Source organism: Alligator sinensis, unplaced genomic scaffold, assembly GCF_000455745.1.
Source record: "Alligator sinensis unplaced genomic scaffold, ASM45574v1 scaffold822_1, whole genome shotgun sequence".
NCBI classification, from domain to species: domain Eukaryota; kingdom Metazoa; phylum Chordata; order Crocodylia; family Alligatoridae; genus Alligator; species Alligator sinensis.
Window position 1 is genome coordinate 678,097 of NW_005842638.1, and position 19,740 is coordinate 697,836.

At 43.2% G+C, this 19,740-nt stretch overlaps 1 protein-coding gene across 1 annotated transcript in view; it reads left to right on the top strand.

Annotated features, from left to right (window-relative positions):
• LOC102380201 (pulmonary surfactant-associated protein A-like) overlaps positions 1–19,740 on the top strand; it is a 49,879-nt gene that overhangs the window by 9,131 nt on the left and 21,008 nt on the right. Inside the window, 2 exon segments of the mRNA XM_025215256.1 lie at positions 1,900–1,990; positions 3,311–3,339. Coding sequence (XP_025071041.1) covers positions 1,900–1,990; positions 3,311–3,339 — 120 coding nt within the window.

A 19,740-nucleotide genomic window follows, 5' to 3' on the forward strand; every position in this document is an offset into this window, starting at 1 on the left:
TCGGCCCTCGGGCCCTCGCTGTTCAACATCTTCATCAGCGACTTGGACAGAGTATAAAAAGCACCCTGTTCAAAATCACAGATGACACTAAGATTTGGGGGGGTGTGGGCACGCTAGAAGGGAGGAATAGGCTGCAATCAGACCCAGACAGGTTACAGGGGTGGGTGGATGGGAACAGGATGGGGTTCAACACTGACAAGCGCAAGGTGCTGCACCTGGGGAGGAAGAACCAGCAGCATACCTACAGGCTGGGGAACTCCCTTCTTGTCACTGCAGAGGCAGAAAAGGATCTTGGAATCATTATTGATGCCAAAATGAACACGGGCTGACAGTGTGGGGATGCGGTCAGGAAGGTCAACCACACCTTGTCATGCATCCACAGATGCATCTCAAGCAGGTCCAAGGAGGTGATCCTCCCCCTCTATGCAACACTGGTTGGAGTACTGTGTCCAGTTCTGGGCGCCGCACTTCAGGAGGGATGTGGACAGTATTGAAAGGGTCCAGAGGAGGGTCACCCACATGATTAGGAGACAGCAGGGCAGGCCCTACGACGAGAGGCCACAAGAGAAGGCTGAGGGGGGATCTAGTGGCCTGTTACAAACTAGTCATGGTGGACCAGCAGGCATTGGGGGAGTCCCTGTTCCCCCAAGCACTACCAGGAGTAACTAGAAATAAAGGTCACAAGCTGGCAGAGAGTAGATTTAGACTAGACATCAGGAGGCACTACTTCACAGACAGGGTGGCTAGGTGCTGGAACCAACTTCCAAGACAAGAGGTGCTGGCTCCTACCCTGGGGGTCTTTAAGAGGAGGCTAGATGAACACCTTGCTGCGTTCATTTGATGACCATGGCAGGGGGTCAGACTTGATGATCTGCCAAGGTCCCTTCCAACCCTACAAACTGTGAAACTATAAAGGAATGAGTTGTTGTGGCAGAAAAGAAAGATGCATGGCCAAAGAGAGTTGGAAAGAGCAGAGAGTAGGCCTGAGAGCTGCTGCAGTGCAGGCTCAGGCATGGAACCTAGGCAGATGGCAGTTAAGCATTTTATGAGATGAGAGACTGGTTTGGAGTCCTCTGGAGTTGTGGGAGGGTTTAAGGTTCTCAAGTGTATATATCACAGTGTTTATATTTTCTACCAGTTACCTGTTCTTGGGTGATGTCACCACAATGTCACTGTTTACATCCTGCTACCCAGATACTAAATGCATGTACCTTAACATTAATGTTATTTACCTGTCTGTTCCCCTCTCCTTAGCCCATTGGCTTGTGACCCTAACCCCCCAGCATTCTCTATATAAAAGTGGGAACTTCTCTTGCCAGCTTCCTGTGCCAGTTCCTGGGGTTGTAGGGTTTGGTAGAGTGTGTGCTTGTATACTGTGCCCTACCCCATCCTGAAAAAACCCTTCCATAAATCTCATCTCCCTTTCCCCTCCTGTTATGAAACAAACCTGAAAGCTGCCTGAAGCAGGTCTAAGTATTGTCTTGCTAAAATTCAAGAAGGCTCTGTATAAACAAAGGGACATTCTTGGATGGAACAGCTTGCATGATTGGGGACTAATAGCACCCTGTGCATTTATATTAGTTTTGTGGATATACTTAGTTTTCAATAAAAACATTGACTAAAATTTTTCAAAAGTTCACACAAGATAGAGGTGAAAGAAATAGTAATCTAATATATAGATCCCACTGCATGTCATAAGGGCCATGTCATAAAGCTTATTATTGAGTGATTTGTGCAGTCCACCTTTCAAGATACAAGTAAAGCTGATCTGGCATTTTTCTATTAAAACAATTTTGATAGCAGTCATCAAAAAAGTTGGCCCTGCATAGAAGCACTAAACTAGCTGGTGAGAACAGCTTTGAAAGACATTTACATAGCTTTCTTTTTATCAAATATTAGGAGAAGGATTAAGAGGCCTACAGGGTTACCCTGGAAAAGCAGGACCTCCAGGAATAAAAGGAGACTGAGGACCAAAAGGTGAGAAGGGGGAGTATGCAAGTAAGAAACCAAGTCTCTCATGCTCCTGTATTCTGGTCTATACCTGTTGCCATATTTTGTATGGTAAAATGCTGGGGCACTTGTGGTAATTTCCAGTACATTTATATCATTGTTTGGAGGACAGCATATGTTTCTCTGAAGCTGTGGGGAATGGGAATGGTAATAAACCTAAGCTATCTAGTGCAGGGCTGTTAAACTAGGACCAGTTTAACAGGGTCAGTGGTCCATATGAATAGCATGGGGCTGCCCCACCAACCAGATGATGTGCCTTTGTGGGCTGGCCTTATCTTTGACACCACTGTTCTACTGTATAGGAGAACAGCAGAAAAACAGAGCAGCAGGAAAATATTTCTTACAATGTGGTTATATTGACCTACCCTTTTCTATAGACTCCTCTTAGAATATAACTGGTATTTTGCTTTTGTTCCTCCTCTTAACATTTTTACTTTGCTTCTCTCATGTGAGTCCCCCTGGCATTCTAATTCCTATATAGAACATCCATACTTCAGACACAGGATAGATTCACAATGGACAAGGGTGGTGGTTCTGAGGATTCAAAACCCAGAGAATTACTATAGGCAAGGATATATATATTTGAGTTGGTGGAAATGCACTTAAAATACCTTCCAACAAAACCCCCCAAAATGTAAGACTCTCTGATATAGTGTTGTGGGAGTGAACTTGACCTGGTGATCACTGACAGATAGAAGATGCCCAGTAATGATAGTATTAGGGTTAGATTACATTACAATTAAACCATGTTAAGAGCACTTAAAACTTGAATGATCATTGTAACAAAGGCTCAGGCAAGAGCCCCATTACTAGGGTAGCCACAGGAGTGGGTAACCATAGAGGACACCTTACACAGGTGAGGGGAATCACACACCAGGGAGAGATCAGGGTAATTAACTCGCTGCGGCCAGTATTAGCATGGTGGCAAGTGAGCACGTTTTGCCTTCAGGCATTGGAGGAAGAGGAGTGAACTGCAAGGAAAGTGAGAGAGGAAGCGAGGAGCATGAGTGATCAGTGAAGAGGGCTCAAGACTACTGACTCTGGGATGCCAGGGCTGGCCGGTAAGGAGACGGTACTGACCCAAGGCCCACAGCCAACACAGAGAACCCAGAGGGAAGGCGGGGCTCCGGGGATTGTCAAGCCAAGAAGAGCCCCAAGATAGAGGTGTCTGGGGCACCCCTTAGGCAGACAAGTCAGCGCGGTACCAACCGCACTATCAGATAACAGAGAGCCTAGTCAGCCCCACCAGTAAGGTGCAGAAGTAGCTGTGGGGGCAGCTCGCCATTCGCTGCTCACAGAGGCGTGGGGAACGCGCTCTGCTAATGACTTAATTAGTGTGGAAGACACTGTTAGATCTAAGAATAGCTTAAAAGTTTCTGGGGCATGGTCAGTTAAAAGAGTTATCCACTCAACCATGGCACTCCCTCGCTAATGAGGTAATTGGTAAGGTGAATGTTAACCTGTCATTACTTGCTAAATAAAACCAGCACCATGTGTGTTCACCATCCAGGAGGTCTGTGGGTTTTTTTCTCACCCCTAGAGAATATCACTGAACCTTTTATTTCCTTTCCAATCAAAGTCATGGCAGGAGAGTTCAGAGGAGAACCGAGACAGACCCAGCTGCCCTTCCACAATCACACATTAAGGCTAAGTGACCTCTATGCATCTTAAAGTTACATCACTTCCGGTGAGGGTTATCTTTGAGCTTTCCAACCTAGCTCAAGTTAAATTAACTTCTAAGTGTTCACCTGAGATAAAACCACCAGTTTCCAGTCCTCCAATATCCCAGGAGGCACTAGTCCCAAGTGGACTAGCTATCATCTTGGACTGACATCTAGGAACAGCCAGAAAACTGTTGGGTGGGGACAGGGTCAGCAGGGAGGGAGGGAAAAGGGATTATAGTGGGCAGGAGGGCCAACAGGAGTGGGGCATGGGAAAGGTGTGAGGGACAGGATTGGAGGGGGGGAAAGAAAGGCAGGGAACAGGTAGATGGGGTGCAACCAGGCTGCCACACTTTTTGCCGCCTAGACTGCCCCGTTCACCCTTAGATTGTTCTATTGTGATCCAAGTTGCTCCCTTTGCCCCCCATTATCCCCTCCAATCCTGGAACACTGCCTTGCCACCACAATCAACACAAGATTGGCAGAGGGGTTCCCCCTCCATCCATGCTTCTGGGATCCCTTCAGCCACATCAATCCTACACACCCAGAGTCAGGTGGCAGTGGGCATGTCTATACATGAAAATGCTGCAGGATGGGTTTACTCTAGAACAAATTACTCCAGAGTAAATCCACCCTGGGCAGGCACCTACACATATGGGCATACAGGAAAAGATTTGCTGTTCCTGGCAGCAGTCTGCTCCCACCCCCTCCGGCCCTGCAGCAGCTCCCTGCAGCAGCCAAAGAGAACTCTAGGCTCCCTCTGGGTGCTATCCCAGGGCCTGGCAGAGACCATAGGGCCAGGAGACAGCTGTCTCCTGGTGGGGGCTGGGAGATTTCTCCCTGCCCCCAGGAGCTGCCTGCTGCTGAGCTGGGCTCCATCACCGGAGCCCAGGAGGGGACAATGTCCCCCTGTCCCAGCAGCAGGGATCTCCTGGCCCCAGCTCATTTACTGGGGGCAGGGAGCTTAGAAAGAGCTGCAGGGGAGGGGCAGGTCTCAGTCCCCTGCCCCAATCTGCCAGTGGGGCAAGCTAGCAGTGAGCTGGGCCTGTTCCCAGCCCCTGCTCTGTGATCATGATCTCCTGTCTCAACTCAGCAATCATGATAAGGGAGCAGGGGCTGGGAGCTCCCTACTGCTGGGGCATGGAGACATTGTCCTCACCCGGGCTCCAGTGTCAGAGCCCACCCTGGCAACAGGCAGCTCATGGGTCAGGGAGCAATCTCCCGCTCCTCTGCTGCCCAGCTGCCCAGGAGCAAATTTGCTCCCAATTGGCCATCTACACATGCCATATGGCTCAGTAACTAATCACAAGTAAACTTGCTACTTGTATTTACAGGTAGCAAATTTACTTATGATTAGAGAAAATTACTGCACAGTAAGCATCTGAACATGTAGATTGTGGTGTTTACTGTGCAGTAATTTGCTCTAATCTCAAGTAAAGCATCTTGTGTAGACGTACCCAATGATCTCTGAAAACAGTGATCTTTGCATTACATGATCAGTTAAGCAAGCTATGGTACATTGTCATTATGTAACAACTTGAGGGGCTGGCAACCCCTGCTTTAGAGGCCAGTAGCAGTTTACTGCAGTGTAGTGGGGCCAGCCCAAAGCAATGGTTGTATGGTAATTTGAAATCATTTATTAGGTAACTCCTCACCTGTTTGGGTTTTTTTTAGCTTCTAAGGCTCTTCAAAAGAAAGTAACTGATTTGGAGAAGCACATCTAGGATCTTCAAGCTGACCTAATCTATACAAAACTGGTGAGATACAGACACATGACTGCATTTTTCTAGGGGGAATTGTATAGATGGGTGGTTGTCATACTGCTGAGGGGCTGAAAATGCTAGGTTGAATGAAATACTTTGTAGTCTTCTGCATAGCACTGCACATGTGCCCCTTAGGAAACTGTCTTTAATTCTATCCTGCTTCAACTATATAGATCCTTCCCAGTCCCAGCCCAGCCTTGACACTTTTGTGCAAAGCCTTTATTATAGGGGCAAATAGCCCTATAAGCACAATCAATGCTGTGAATGACATCTCCTAAATTGTTGCATTCAAATACTATTAGTGCTAGTGCTGTTCTAATCTAATTCTTCTAATCATTGTAGATATGGATTTTATACAGACATCTTTGATAGGCTAGCATGCTGCAGCTGATTTATAAAGAACCTTCTCTGTGCTGGTATCTTTGTAAAAATGTATCACCAATGCACTTGTTCAGCTCCACCTGTGGTTGCAGTTATGAGAACAGCATTGAGGAGAGGGTAGAGTCCTAAACATCATTGTTGAAAGTCTTCTCAAATGAAAGAGCACAGTTGATTGCTTTGAATAAGATAGACATGCTATGAGCAGGCCTTAATGACAATGTAGAAAAAGCCTGAGTTCTCTGTCCACTAAGTTCTCCCTATTACAGTTGTGATAAAGCTGCACAACAGCAATTTAGCTATAGGAGTAGGAGTAGCTATATACGCCTACTTCTCAGAGTATTTTCCATGTTCTATTTACACGTATAGGGCATGTCTACACATGCAAGCACATGTGCTTGCAGCAGCTCAAATAGGAGTAGTGCAAATTTGAGCCGGGACTTTTTGCCTCAGCACACATGCTTAGACATGCACTTTGTTGTGAAACAAATTGTGCCACTTGGGGCAAAATAGCTCTGCCTGGCTCCTCCCAGATCTGCAGCCAGGGGGAGCTAGAGCCCGGGGCCAGCACCTGTGATGTCCCCAGTGGTATAATAAGCCACCCTGGCAAGTAGCTCAGGGCTACTGGCTCTCAGGAGCTTCTGGGGCCCAGCCAATTGGACCTGGGGACACTACCCTCTTTGCCAACTGGACTACTGAAGCAGCCCTGAGAGTTCCCTGCACACTTTACCCACTGCAGGGGTCTGGCAGTGGGGACTGCTGCCTGGTTGTGACCTGCTGCACACCTGCCAGACCCAGCTGGGGACTGCACAGCCAGTCGAAGCATCTCCCCCTGCTCCCCTCTTGGCCCACCTGCCAGTGGGCTGTGGCTGCAGGGTTGGCCTCTGTGCAGCACTACTGCCACGTGTGACCCCCTGCCTGGCCATCTGGGCAGCTATCATCCAAAAGATGTTCTGGGTGCTGTGGCCTGCTATGAACTGTCAAAGCCTGTCCTCCTGGCCCCAACTGGCCAGGAGGTCAGCCACAGCCAGCTGGGTCCAAGGTGCCAGCTCTGAGCAGGCAGGGTCCTAGCAGGAATTCTGGTGTTCCCTACTGGAAAACTGAAAAATTCCTGATAAAAAAAAATCCCAAAGTCACTCTGTAAAAACCCCAAAATCCATGTTCCTCCACAAGTGAAACAAAAGACCACTATAGAGAGAGAGGGATACAAAGACAGCAGTCAGTTGGACAATGTTTTATTGATATATCTACAGTGTTAAAGCAAGTCTCTTATTTTATTAATAAAGTGAACTCTAAATACATGTTTCATGAATATATATTTTGCTGCCCTCCCACAGGGGTGATGGCCCCCACACAGGGGTTATGGCCCCCCAAAGGGGATTTGGCCCCCATAAGAGAGAGTTCAGTCCCCACACAAGGGTTATGGCCCTCCAACAGAGGATTCGGCCCCCACACAAGGGCTACCCCTGGATATCCAGTGGTCTAATTTTCTCCCCGTGCAGCAAACTTGCAGTGTGGAACATTTTATCATTCCCACACATGCCTCTTGCTCCACCTCAAAGGGGTTTGAGGCGGGGCAAGAGGCACATGTGCACTTGTCTGGATGTGCCCATACAGTATTTCAGGTTCCTAGACAAACTACATCTTAATTCCCTTTGGCAACACTGCTACCAGAATCCACTGAAATTCATTACAGTGCTTCAGCCTAAAATTTTTGTGACCTTATTGAATTTTGTAATATTATTTATACGATAGGCCTGGTATGCATAGTAGATTGCCTTTACATTACTTTATGTTAACTGAGCATCACTAAATATCTTAATCCTTGAATCTGGGGTGGTTTATAATTTTGCACTGAAAGCTGATGAGATATTTTGTTTTGGGTGCTGTTTGAAAGCACTGAAATCTATCTCAGGAGGTGAGATACTATACGAACTCAGAACAAGGAGAATCCAAAGCTCTGTTTTGTGAAGTCAAGAATAGATATTTCTGGTTAAATGGGTTCTAGTTTCTGGTTAAATGGGTCTAGTTCTAGTTCGTAAATGGCTATAATGGTATGGGGTTTTATAGAATTCAGCTGAGACTTTGGCTTATGCTATTTATTTGTTATTGGTATTTATTTTTGGAACTGAGGATTGGATTTACTTAAGGTAGACTGGGGCTGGAAACTGAGGCAGACAGCTGAGATATTGCGGGGGGGGGGGGGGGGGCGGGCAGATAAGTGGTGGCAAGGAGGAGACAGCCAGGAAAGAAACTGAGGCAGAAATCTGGTTGCTCAGGGGAAAAGGAAAAGGCAGAGGGGATAAGACAGTGGCAAAGAAACAGGGAGTTTGGAGGCAGAGAGGAGCTCAGGACAGGTGTTGGAGGTGGCAGTGAGCCAGAAGCAGGAGAGGGAGAAATGAGACAGAAGTTAGAGGGGCGAGGAGCAGAGACTGGAGCAGGGCCAAACCAAAGTAGAGCAAAACCCAACTTAGGGGTCCAAATAACAGTTTTATTAAACAGACAACACACTACACAGCCCCATGAAATTATTGGTGTACACACACACACACACACAATATGGTAGCAGGAGAAAGAGACTCAGTGGAAGGGCTGGAGTCCAGGTAGGGAAGAGAAGCAGAGTCCAAGTCCTTGGTTGAAGAGAGGGTGGGGGGTGATATCTACCCATCCATTGTGTGATAGGAGGCATGCCCAGGCAAGGGTCAGCCCCTGGCGTACTGAGCATGTGTGCTCCATGCAGGGATGTGCAGTTTCGGGTGTCTATAATGGTGGGGTACAATGGTAGAGTTGCTGGTTCTGCAGGGTCTTTTGTCTTTCAAATACTGGGTTCTTGTCTCTGTTCCTGGGTAAGGTCTGTGGTTCCTGGATGAATCAATGCAAGGTGATGGCCTGGTCATTACAGGCCATTCAGTAGAGGCCTGCTACCATTGTATTTCAATCATTCCCAATCACTCTCATTCATCCAGGAGCCAATTTACATGGGAGGGGTACACGACTCATACAGTTGCGACACAGGGGATGCCTGGGCAGAGGACACAAGATGGAGACTTGACATACAAAATGGAAACTTGACATGACTTTGGTTCACTTACAAACACAGGCCTAAACCATATAGTATCTATATGAAACAATAAAAATCAATACAGAAATGATAATAATACAATATACAACAGTAAAAATCAATACAAACCTAATAATAATATAATATAAAACCTTGCTACCAAAATAAAATTGTTAAAGCTTATCCTAAGTCTGAGCTCACTTATGCTTATCTATAAGGAATAGAGAGGGAGAGAAAGAAAAGCCATAAATAATTGGGGAAGGCAAGGGAATGCATATCTATCATATCTGTATATGTGTGTGTGTGTGTGTGTGTGTGTGTGTAGATGTGTATATATATGTATTAAAAAAGAAAAACTGGGGGTTTTGCTACAGTAGCCATATTGGTCTAGAGGCAAAAGGATTCAAAACTCTTGGCAGAGGTGATATCTTTTTATTAGACCAACTAGATATTTGCAAAAAATATATATATTTATTTGTAAGTTTATGGGCACAGGCACCCTTCTTCAGGCACAGGAGACTGTAAAAGTTCTCCTAGGTAGAAATGAAAATTCATATTTTAAAAACACAAGCTTACCCCCTAAAGAAGGCACTGATTAACCAAAGCCAGAGCATCTTTATAGCTTACTCTTTGCTCTAATGATTCAGTCTCAAATGCCCAAATGAAGATGTGAATGTAGCAATGCATTTATTATGGATTAAATTGTACTTACTGCAACAGCAGTAATATTAATGAGTCTTTGGTGTTCAGATGGTTGGCTGATTCACCTTCCTTGAAGTTCTTCTGTAGTTCAGCATGAGGGAAGCATTTGTTAATGAGCTGGAATCCCATGCTGCTTCTTTCTAGGAAATATTACATGGGCCAATTTACAGCTGAGCAGCAGGCCTGGATTGCACTTGTACCACCTGTTTCTGGGAGTACATTTACTATGAAGCAACTGACATTCCTTTTAATGCCCCATGGTCCTAATGATTTCATCATGTTAGTGGTGACTGGACTTCTAACAAGCTTTTGCTTTGGTATTAAAATTAACTGAAATAATTATTATCACTTAGAGGCTTAAATACATTTATTTGGTTTGAATCCATAGGCTCCACAGCAGAGAAGTGGTTAGTAACATAAAAAGAATATTTTCCTGAAGTATTAGGAATTTTCATGCTGACTTTTCCATACAGTTAAGAAGAACTGCAGTGCACTACTCAAGAGATTCAGCACCTTGTATATAGCTTTAAATAAGAATAAAATAGCAAAAAGTGCACTTTCAATTAATTATTTCTGTAGGAAAAGAATTAAAATCCAAAAAGAAGATTCTCTTTAGACATATATGGGCTTCTAAAAATACAGTTCAGAATTTTTATACAGCAGAGGGCAGGAAAATTTAAATGTTAAAGTAATCATGGGCCTTCAAATGAGTAAAATTTTGATTCGTGAAAAAAGCCACCAAAAGGTAAATGTATCATTTAATTTATTTGAATCAAAATAAAGTGCAAATGTGACATTTGCTACTGCCATTATGTCTTCATTAACTTTATTTGCACTACAAGTTAGAGGGATGGGGGACTGTAGAGGTACAAAAGCTAGTAGACATAGATTTTGACTTTGCTTCAGTTGGGGACAAAATAAAATGGAGAGGACAGGGAGGGCTGGGGACAGGAAACCTAGGTCGCCTGTACATGAGCCCTGGAGAAATTGACTTTGAGAACTTATGTCAGTCCTACCCACTAACGGGGCAGTCTCTCTCTCTGTTCATATTAGTAACATCATAGCGTGGTGGGCTATTAATCAATGAACAGTGAAGTGGAGAGAGCCTGAAAGAACCAAGTAGTGGCTCGCCAGAGCACTGCTGTTACCCTTTATATTAATAGCTCTTTATCTTAAATATTCTATGGCTTGCTCCTTCTGGTTAACAGTCTTGCTTTATGTACTAAAAGGCCACATTTTTCTCTGAGTTACATTAATGTGAATCTGAGTGACTCAAACAGCTTTAATGGACTTACTCTAGTTACTCATATGTATAAATGAATGTGATATCTGGTCCATGAGACCTGCAGACTTTGTAGTAGACTGTGATGTATGGTCATGTTACAGTAAGCAATAAAGTGACAGGGATGGATTCTGTGAAGTCTGACATATTGCTGATTGACAGAAGGCCATTCTTTTCAGAATAGGCAAAAACACCAAATGGTTATGGACTTCAAAACAGTATCCAGCACGTTCTGTAAATTTTACTACTTGAAATTCCTACGCCACTAATACTGGAAGCTCAGGCCCTTTCAGATGCATCATCACTGATCAGTTCTGAGCTATTCACCACTTTTAGCGATGATTTCTTTGTAAGGCCTAAACAGGAAAGAGACAGAGAGATTCAGAGAGAGAGAGAAAAGAGATTTTGAAGTCATTTCACCGCCAAGAGGCTTAATGACAAGTCTCTGATGACCAGTTAATTTTGCATTCATTATAAATTAATCTGTATTTTCTGTAATACCATTAATTATAACCAACTCATTTGGTATGAATATGACTTGCTGATGTGCCTCCCTGTAAGTTTCTGAGTAATTCAGCATGGGAACAGCATTTTGTTATTTAGCTGCTAGGCATGTTGTTTTAAAGATGGAACGTGGTTTATATGTAGGTTTTAGGAAGTGCTATCTTCTAACATGTGGGTAAAAAAGGAATTTCTGGAAAACTTTGTTTTCACTTTAAAGTGTTTATTCTCATATAAAACCACAAGATGAAAATATAAAATCATTTCACTCATCAGAAACAAACCATAGACACCACCTAGAGAAATCTATCAAATGCCATACTTTCTTTCATAAATATACACCCCCTTCCCCATCCATCTTTTTTGGCAGGTATGCCACAAATTAGCCCCACATCCTTCCTAAGAGCCACTCTGATCTCCCTGTCCTGACCAACCTGCTGCTCTGCTTTCTGCTCCCTGCCTTATCTGCCATTATGGTGCTATCCCTTCCTAGTCAGCCATTTGCTATGCAGTGGCCATGCATGCCACTTGTGGGATTCGTGCCACAGGTTGAATACCCCTGCCCTAGTACATAATGCTCCTATTCCAGATGAAAGCATGAAGGGCAAAGATCACTTTGAAAACTTCATGGCTTTATCATAACAGAAACTGTTTTATCCCTTTGATGGGGTTATGCTGGCACTGTTTCACAAAAGGGAAAGAAACATAATGTCCAAATTATTTGGCCATCATTCCATGGGAAAAGCTAGTGCACACTTGTGAAAATCAGCTGAAAACCCGACCTTGGCCTCTACAGAGCTCTCTGCCAAACCTTTCAGCGTGGCCAGGTCAGGTGTATTGCACAATAGTTTTCACAACAGGTTTGTGGTTTGGTTTATTTCCCTTGCCCCTGAAGCACTTGCAATTAATTCCTTCTCCTTCCTTCTACAGTCTATGGCCCTATTGATGTTTCAGGCATCAGTAACTTCAGTCATTTAGATTAGCGCTTGCGGGGAGACAACTGTGTAAAGCTGTTCCCCGAGTTGGCTGTTTCCTGAATATGTTCAGCTGGGAATATATTCCCATCCAACAGAGCTGAGCTTTCACATTAATCCTAGAAGCAGCTTCTGGCAGCTGTACATGGGGAAAGAGATGCCACTGTCTGTAATGCTCTTCCTCTCATTGCCTTTTATCTGCTTCCAGTGAAGGCGACTGCTTACAGATAAACTTCACACACACACAGTTTGAGAAGATTATAGGAATTGCTGAAGCCCTTTTTCCATTTAGCACCAGACTGGGTATATACACCACCTTTGGACCCTGACTCAGAAAAAATATTTAGGCATGTACCTAACCTCAGACATCTTCCTGTCTGACTTCAACAAGACTGGGGGTTGTGATGGGTTAATCCTGGGCATGGGAGTAAGAGCCTTGCTGAAGTGGAGTTTGCAGCAGCTCAGAAATGCAGCAAAGATTGCATTTTGATTGAAATCTCTGCAGGCAATTCACATTTGATTGCAGTCTTAGCAGGCCCAGGAAATACTCAGATGTGAGAGAGATAGGAGTGTGTGAAAGTTAACTATACCCTTGAAATTTCACAGTATGCTTGTGTTCCATTCAAGCCCCCAAACCTGCCCATTGTTCCTTATTGCACAGATGTTTGAGCATTCAAAGAGGCTGCAATCCTTCATTAGTCCTGTTTGGGTTTTTTTAATCACTAACTCTCCCACTCCATCTTGTGGTTTGTACTTGAAAATATCTCCAAAAAGCTCCCCATAGCTGTAGTGTTTAATTATATGGCTACTCCCCTGCTTTACCTTTAAAATCAAAACATCCAAATTGTTCACATGGACTTAATGTAGAAGGTATGGCAGGCTGTGCTTTTAGCCACTGAGAAGAGCTGGGAATAGTGCATAACTGCTTCACCTCAACAAGAATTCACCCAGGAATTAAGTACAATCTTACCTAGTTACTGGGCACAGCTACATGTGAAATTAAGGTGAATGAATAAACTCTGGAACATATTGAGCCCAAGTTTATTGCTCCTGGGTGCTCCATCTTCACGACCGCAACAGGTTGAGCTGAGTTAGAGCCACCCTGGCTGGCAGGGGCTTGTGGGGGAGGCGGGGCAGGGAGGGGTGTCGGCCTGACATTCCAGGGTTGCTCCGACCCAAGATCAGTGTACTCCGGAGGGGCTGTCTGGGGCACAAGGGTACTTCAGTACAGGGCTAACCAATAGGTACCCCCGCACTGAAGCACCCTTGTGCCCCATCCAGTTGCATCAGCATCTACACATGTGTTCCTGTGCACTAAAGAGCACTAAAGAACACCACTACAGGATGCTAGGTTTTGGGTTGTAGCCGTGTTGGTCTAGGCAGGCAAGGTTCTTTGGGTAGATGTGATATATTTTACTAGACCAACTGAGTAGTTGGAAAAAAGTTCTTTGCAAGCTTTTGGGTGCAATCACCCTTATTCAGGCATAGGAAGTCTCTGCTGTTCCTTAGAGTCTCAGGACAGCCAAGACTTTCTATGCCTGAAGAAGGGTGATTGAACCCAAAAGCTTACAAATAACTTTTTTCCAAGTACTCAGATAGTCTAATAAAAGATATTGCATCTACACAAAGAACCTTGCCTGCCACTGCAAGATAGTACTTGTGTTTAGAAGTACTAACCTTCAGCAGGGTTAACTAGTTTCCTGCATCCTAATAGGGGTGCACATGTAGATGTTGAGACTTTACTGCAGAGCTAATTAGGCAGGTTCATAGTACATGTCTCGTGTAGATGTGCCCACTGTGATACAATGGAGAGATACACAGGGCTCCTCTTACCTCTCTCACACTGCTGTCTCTGATGCTGTCTCTGATGGTCCCTTGCAGGGCTGCATGGAAGCAGGCTGCCCCTGTACTCACTAAAGTGAGAGCAATAATCCTCCTAGCTTTTGCTTGAGTTATGCAAGACATCTCGTTCCATCCCCACCATGACACTGGCTCAGCCAGCACATAGGCTCTGACTGTGGGATGGACTTTGGTAAAGGTTTACCACATTAGTGGAAATTGCAGTGATACATGTTTCTTTGATGTGAACCAGTATGAATACTTAACCAAGTTTTTATAGGCAATTTTACCACCAGTAAGGAGCTTCAGAATTATAACAAACAACATTGCTTTTGAATCTTTTCTATCCTGCAACTGACATTCATCCCTGTGCAAAGCAGCCAAAAAATACTGAATAGTAGTCTGTATAGTAAGAAAAACAGGTACTTTATTACACAATACTGACATTAAAATTATTTCAGAAATTTTCTAAACAGTGGTTGTGTATGAATTATCAGCATGTTTATTAAGAAATGTACAGTAGCTTCCCTTTGAATCTGTCAGCCAATGTTTCTCACACGGGGTTATAGAAACTGGCCCTAAGATTATCTCTCTGTAATGCTCACTGATAAATTCTGACTAAATGCCTCTGTTCTAGTCAAGGGTTTTAGGTTCGGGGGAAAAGAGTGTTAGAGTTGTGCATAATTTAACCCCTTGACTGTGCAGAAGTACAGATGACTACATAAAAAAAAATCCACAGAAGAAGAGAATTGGATCCCTTTTTTGTGGAAATATAAACCAGGGAGTGAAGAGAAGAGGGAGTGGTTAGAGCAAACCAGGATTAAAAGATTAAGTGCAAGTAACCTGGTAACCCCGTTTTTGCTCACTGACACCAATACTATAACATTTGTAAGTACATTCATTTTCTGAACATGTTGAAAACTAATAAAAAACTAAATTAATACTTAAAATACACTCAAGCTTTAAATGATTGCCAAACCTATCAGCTGATTAAAAGCCTTGTGAAAGAGACAGGCCCAAACCAGAAACTTGATATAGTTCAGCAGTCATATGATGGCAGCTGACACATGCAAAGTGGGCATCAAACTGGAGCCTCCACCCCTACTTCTGAGGTGATTTTTCCCTTGTGCAAAGTGCATGGAGTGGTTTCTGTATTGCGCAGCTCTGTGGGCAGATAAGTAAACTTCTCAAAAAGACTGTGGTTATCAGAAATCTTTGCTGTGCTTGGATCACCCTGGTTAACAGCTAGGATAAGGAAGAATAAGCATAAGTGTAAAGCTCTACTAGAGGACATTCCGTTCAGAACAACCTCTTAACGATGCCATGTGCCACCTCTGAATACTTCCAGTGTCACTGAAGAGATGTGTGTATATTTTCTATGCTTCCTCCCCGTATCAAATTACAGCTGTAAATGCAATAACCTAGAAAATTGATTTAACTTTTTAATCTGTTTCATAGATTTCATAGACATTAGGACTGGAAGGGACCTTGTGAGATCATCTATCCTTGTACTATGTGGAAGATCATCTTCAGAGAACAGCCTGGCAGCTCTGGCCACACACTTGGAAACCCCTAGAGCACTTGTGCAAACAAGAGATAGGAGAGGGAAACTCAGTAGATTATTAACTGGAAAAGCAGGTACTTTAGTCACTTTATTTAATGGCTAATCTGTGACTATCCATATAGGGCAGACTTTACAAAATGTAACAGTCATTAGGAGGGTCAATTGTTGCAGTATTTGATTTAGCAGTTGAGTCTCGTTCCCCCTGTAGTCAGTTGAGATCTTTTCACAATAATTAACAAAAATAGATAAATGTAATTGTTCAACTCTTCATGTTCCCAGAACTTCGGTACCAGAACCAGCAGGCTCATACCCTTAAGCAACAGAGGTGAACAGGGGTGGCTCATGACTTAAAGACCCACTTGCCTGCACTAGTGTTTAGCTAGTGTTTAAAAAAACAAACAAAAATAAAAAGTAGGAGAATTATACTTGTTGCTGCACACCTGACTTCTGAATACATTTACTATTATTGTGTTTGCAAACAGGATGATTGCCTAATATAATGGAGGTAAAGTCTCTGAGGAGACTGCGATCCAAATAGCCAATTATAACAAAAAAGCATGTAAGCAAGGCATAGAATTAGTCATTTGCACATACAAATGTTCAAGGTTTGTCCCTCCCATGCTCCTAGGGCCAGCAGGAGGGGCCACAGAAGTGGTCTCTGGCATGTGAGACCCTGCAGGAGCAGCCTCAGCAGCTGAGGCTGCCCTTGACCCCTGAGCTACAGACCTGGGATCAGCAAAGGCCAAACAATGGAAAGAAAAGGGCATAGCCAGGTGAAGTCTTGCCCCCACCGCCTTGAAGTGGCACCAGCCAAACCAAAGATTCTCAACTTCTTTAGCCCCAAGGCCCGCTCTATATCTTTTCTGAATTTAGATCTAGCTCAGTGATTTTCAACTGAGTACTATGAAATTCAGAAAAGTTATGGAGGGGGCCCTGAGTCTAAAAATGGGTGAGAATCATTGGTAAAGAGATCAATCTCTCACTTAAAGAAAGATGTATTTGGTGCCTTTTTAACAGAATATTTTACAACTGGTATGATTTCCTTTTGCGGGGGAATGGAACATGTTGTATATTTAAAAAAATACATAGAGATAAGTGTGTGTGTCTAATATATAAATAATATGTACACACACACACCTCTTTGGGTATAAGAGTAAAGTGTGCTTCCAGTTTTAATCTAGAAAGTGTGGGAAATGCTACCCTATGTCAGCAATAAAAGGGGATTGTTTAGAAGCCCCTATACCAGCACTGTGTCAATGTCAGATATCCCCTGCAGTAGGATTGTCTCCCCATAGCTAGCAAGGTCATCTTTAGAGCCAGAATAGAACAGGGATGCAATACAAGGCAGATGCACTGCACTCCAGGAACTGGATTTATAGCTGAGTTTATTGTTTTCATCAGAGACTCTGGGGTTCTGCTTTTCATGCAAAATGATTTTAATAGGAACTATGTCAGTATCTTATAGAAGAAAGACAGTAGGCTTCCCTCAATATTTGACTCTCTGAATTGACAGTGTATGGGTAGTACAATGGAAACAGTTTATATTAACTGGCAAGTGAGTCAAACAGTCCAATTATCTGTAAATCACAGGATGTGGTTCTTCATTCTCTATAAATGCTCTGTGCCAATTGAAAATCTATACATCTTAATTTTCAGCTTTTAACAGCATTAAGAACCTTAGTACAGGGTTTTTCCTGGGATTCAGTACCAGCTAAGTTCTCTTGACTAGGATAAGCAACCCTTCTTTACTATGACAATTGAGCTTGAACAGTACCTGTGAGCTTGTTAATTTGCTGCATAATTCTGTATCTTCTGCCACATTCTTTCAATGTGGAATCTTCCTCCCAAACTTAGTTAGACAAATGAAATAACTCTTGATGGTTCCTTTGCATGCCTATACCCTAAATTAATGATATGCTAGAGGGACTGTTCTCCCTTTAATTGATAATGCCAAGCAACCAGTGGTACTGTGTAAAGGTGGTTGTCACCCATGGACTTGATTATCCTTATTTTAATTTAACAAGATGGTGGCTTGTAGGAGCAAGATATATACAGTATTAGAAGCAGATATAATGCTGCCCAGTATCTGTTCATGCATAAATTGCTTTATTATTGCCACTTCGGTAAGCAGAAGAGAGACTGCAGAATTCATCTTAATATGAGCTGTAATATGCTGGGACACTTCTGTGATTACTAGTGTAGAGTACTTCACATTAAAAAGCCAACAGTTGCTCAGTTATGACTCTACTATAAATAAGACACTGCAGTATTTTCTTGGATATAGAACAGTGAATACCTGTGGAACTGCAATGGGTAAGAAGATATTGTGGCCTAAGTAAAGCATTGCATTAGGAATCAGAAAACCTGTATTATAAACCTGGAGGAAATTCATATTGTTTCTCTGTGTCTCAGTTTCCCCAAATACAGAAAGAAGAAAAGGGAACAGCCCTCCTTTGTAGTTTTTTGAGAACTGCTTATGAAAGGTGCCATATAAGAGGCAGATGAGATGATGATGATAATGATCACCAGGAACACTTGGTTTTGCTTTGGGAAGATTTTTTTTCTGTCCTGCCCCCTCTTCAATGGCTGTACTTGGTCAGTCCATCAGATTCATTAGAAAGTTACTGAACCAAACTGAGTTTTCATAGTTACATCCAGGTGTTAAGCCTGAGGCTTAACAATGAATAATGAATGGCCTTTTGTTTTGGGGCTCTTTGCCCACTTTATGTGCAAGACTCCTTGTTTTCATTGGAATCAATGTGTTTCTTTGTACTGCAATTGTGTAATCCACATGAAAGTATATGGAGTTATTGCTCTTCTCCATTCTTGTTTTAAAATGCTTTCCCCATACCTAAGTGTTATTACTGGAGCCTTTCTTCTATAGCTGTTGATTGCTGGGTTTTTTAAAGCACCTTTTACAAAAGGTCAGCAAAAAAAAAAGTCATCCAAATACATTTCCAGCTACCCTGTAGTTTCAATAGACCTTGTGCCTCTACAGAAAAAAATCAGTCGAGAGTTTTTCTTTATGCTTGTATCAGGAGGAGCAAAAGCAGTAGGCAGCTGTCTAACAAATGAACAGTTTGTTCCTTTTCCCCCACAACGGCTTAGTCTTTTTGTAAAAGATCTCATACATAATCAACCGAGACTTTACGTTGCCCAAATATGGGCAATGAGCATTGTCAAATTTGATTTGGTAAGTGGAGCTCTAAAAGTATTTTACAAAGATATGTCTGGCCTGCTTTGGAGCTGGAGCAGGAAGGAAAAAACAAAGTTAATTTCAATCCTATTGTGCTTATGAATTCCAGGTATTATAGTTCCTAAGGCATGGCTATTTTTAAGTCACAAAAGAAGTGATAAGCTAAAATCTGTGATTCAAGACAAGAGTGGAGAGAACAGAGAATTATGTTTCTATCCAAAGTCAGAATTTACTTTTTTTTGTCAGTCAATTTATATTATTTTAAAGTACTTTACCTAGGTTTAAAGGCAAGACGTGTTGGAAATAATTTTCTGATTGGAACCTGGTTTTAGGTCAGAGCCAACATTGGGAGGAGGTTTATAGTTTAAAAATAGTCAAAATGGCTGTGTACAGACATTTGGGGGGATTAGGGGGAGGTTAGATTGGGTTAAAATGGCCACCCAATGTAATTTAGTTCACCCAGGTGCAGCCCTTACACTAGTTAGATCGATCTAAATGTGAACTGCACAGAGGTTCAAAACTATTAGATTAATCTAAAAATGGAGGGAGCCAAGTTAACTCTACCTCTAAGGTATACCTAATTTACATCAGATTGGCCATGTTTAGACCAATCTAACTGTCCTGAACTTTGTACAGTTCCCAGAGTAGCCCCAGGGTTGGGAATGCCCAGATGCTAGCCCCAGTCCCATGGCTGTGCTTTTGCTACCCACTCCCTGACACTGGACTATTTTAGCCCCCCAGGCTCTTCCCCCACAATCCCCATATGGGCAACCCACATCATGGACCCCCCACCCCCCTAACCCCACCCC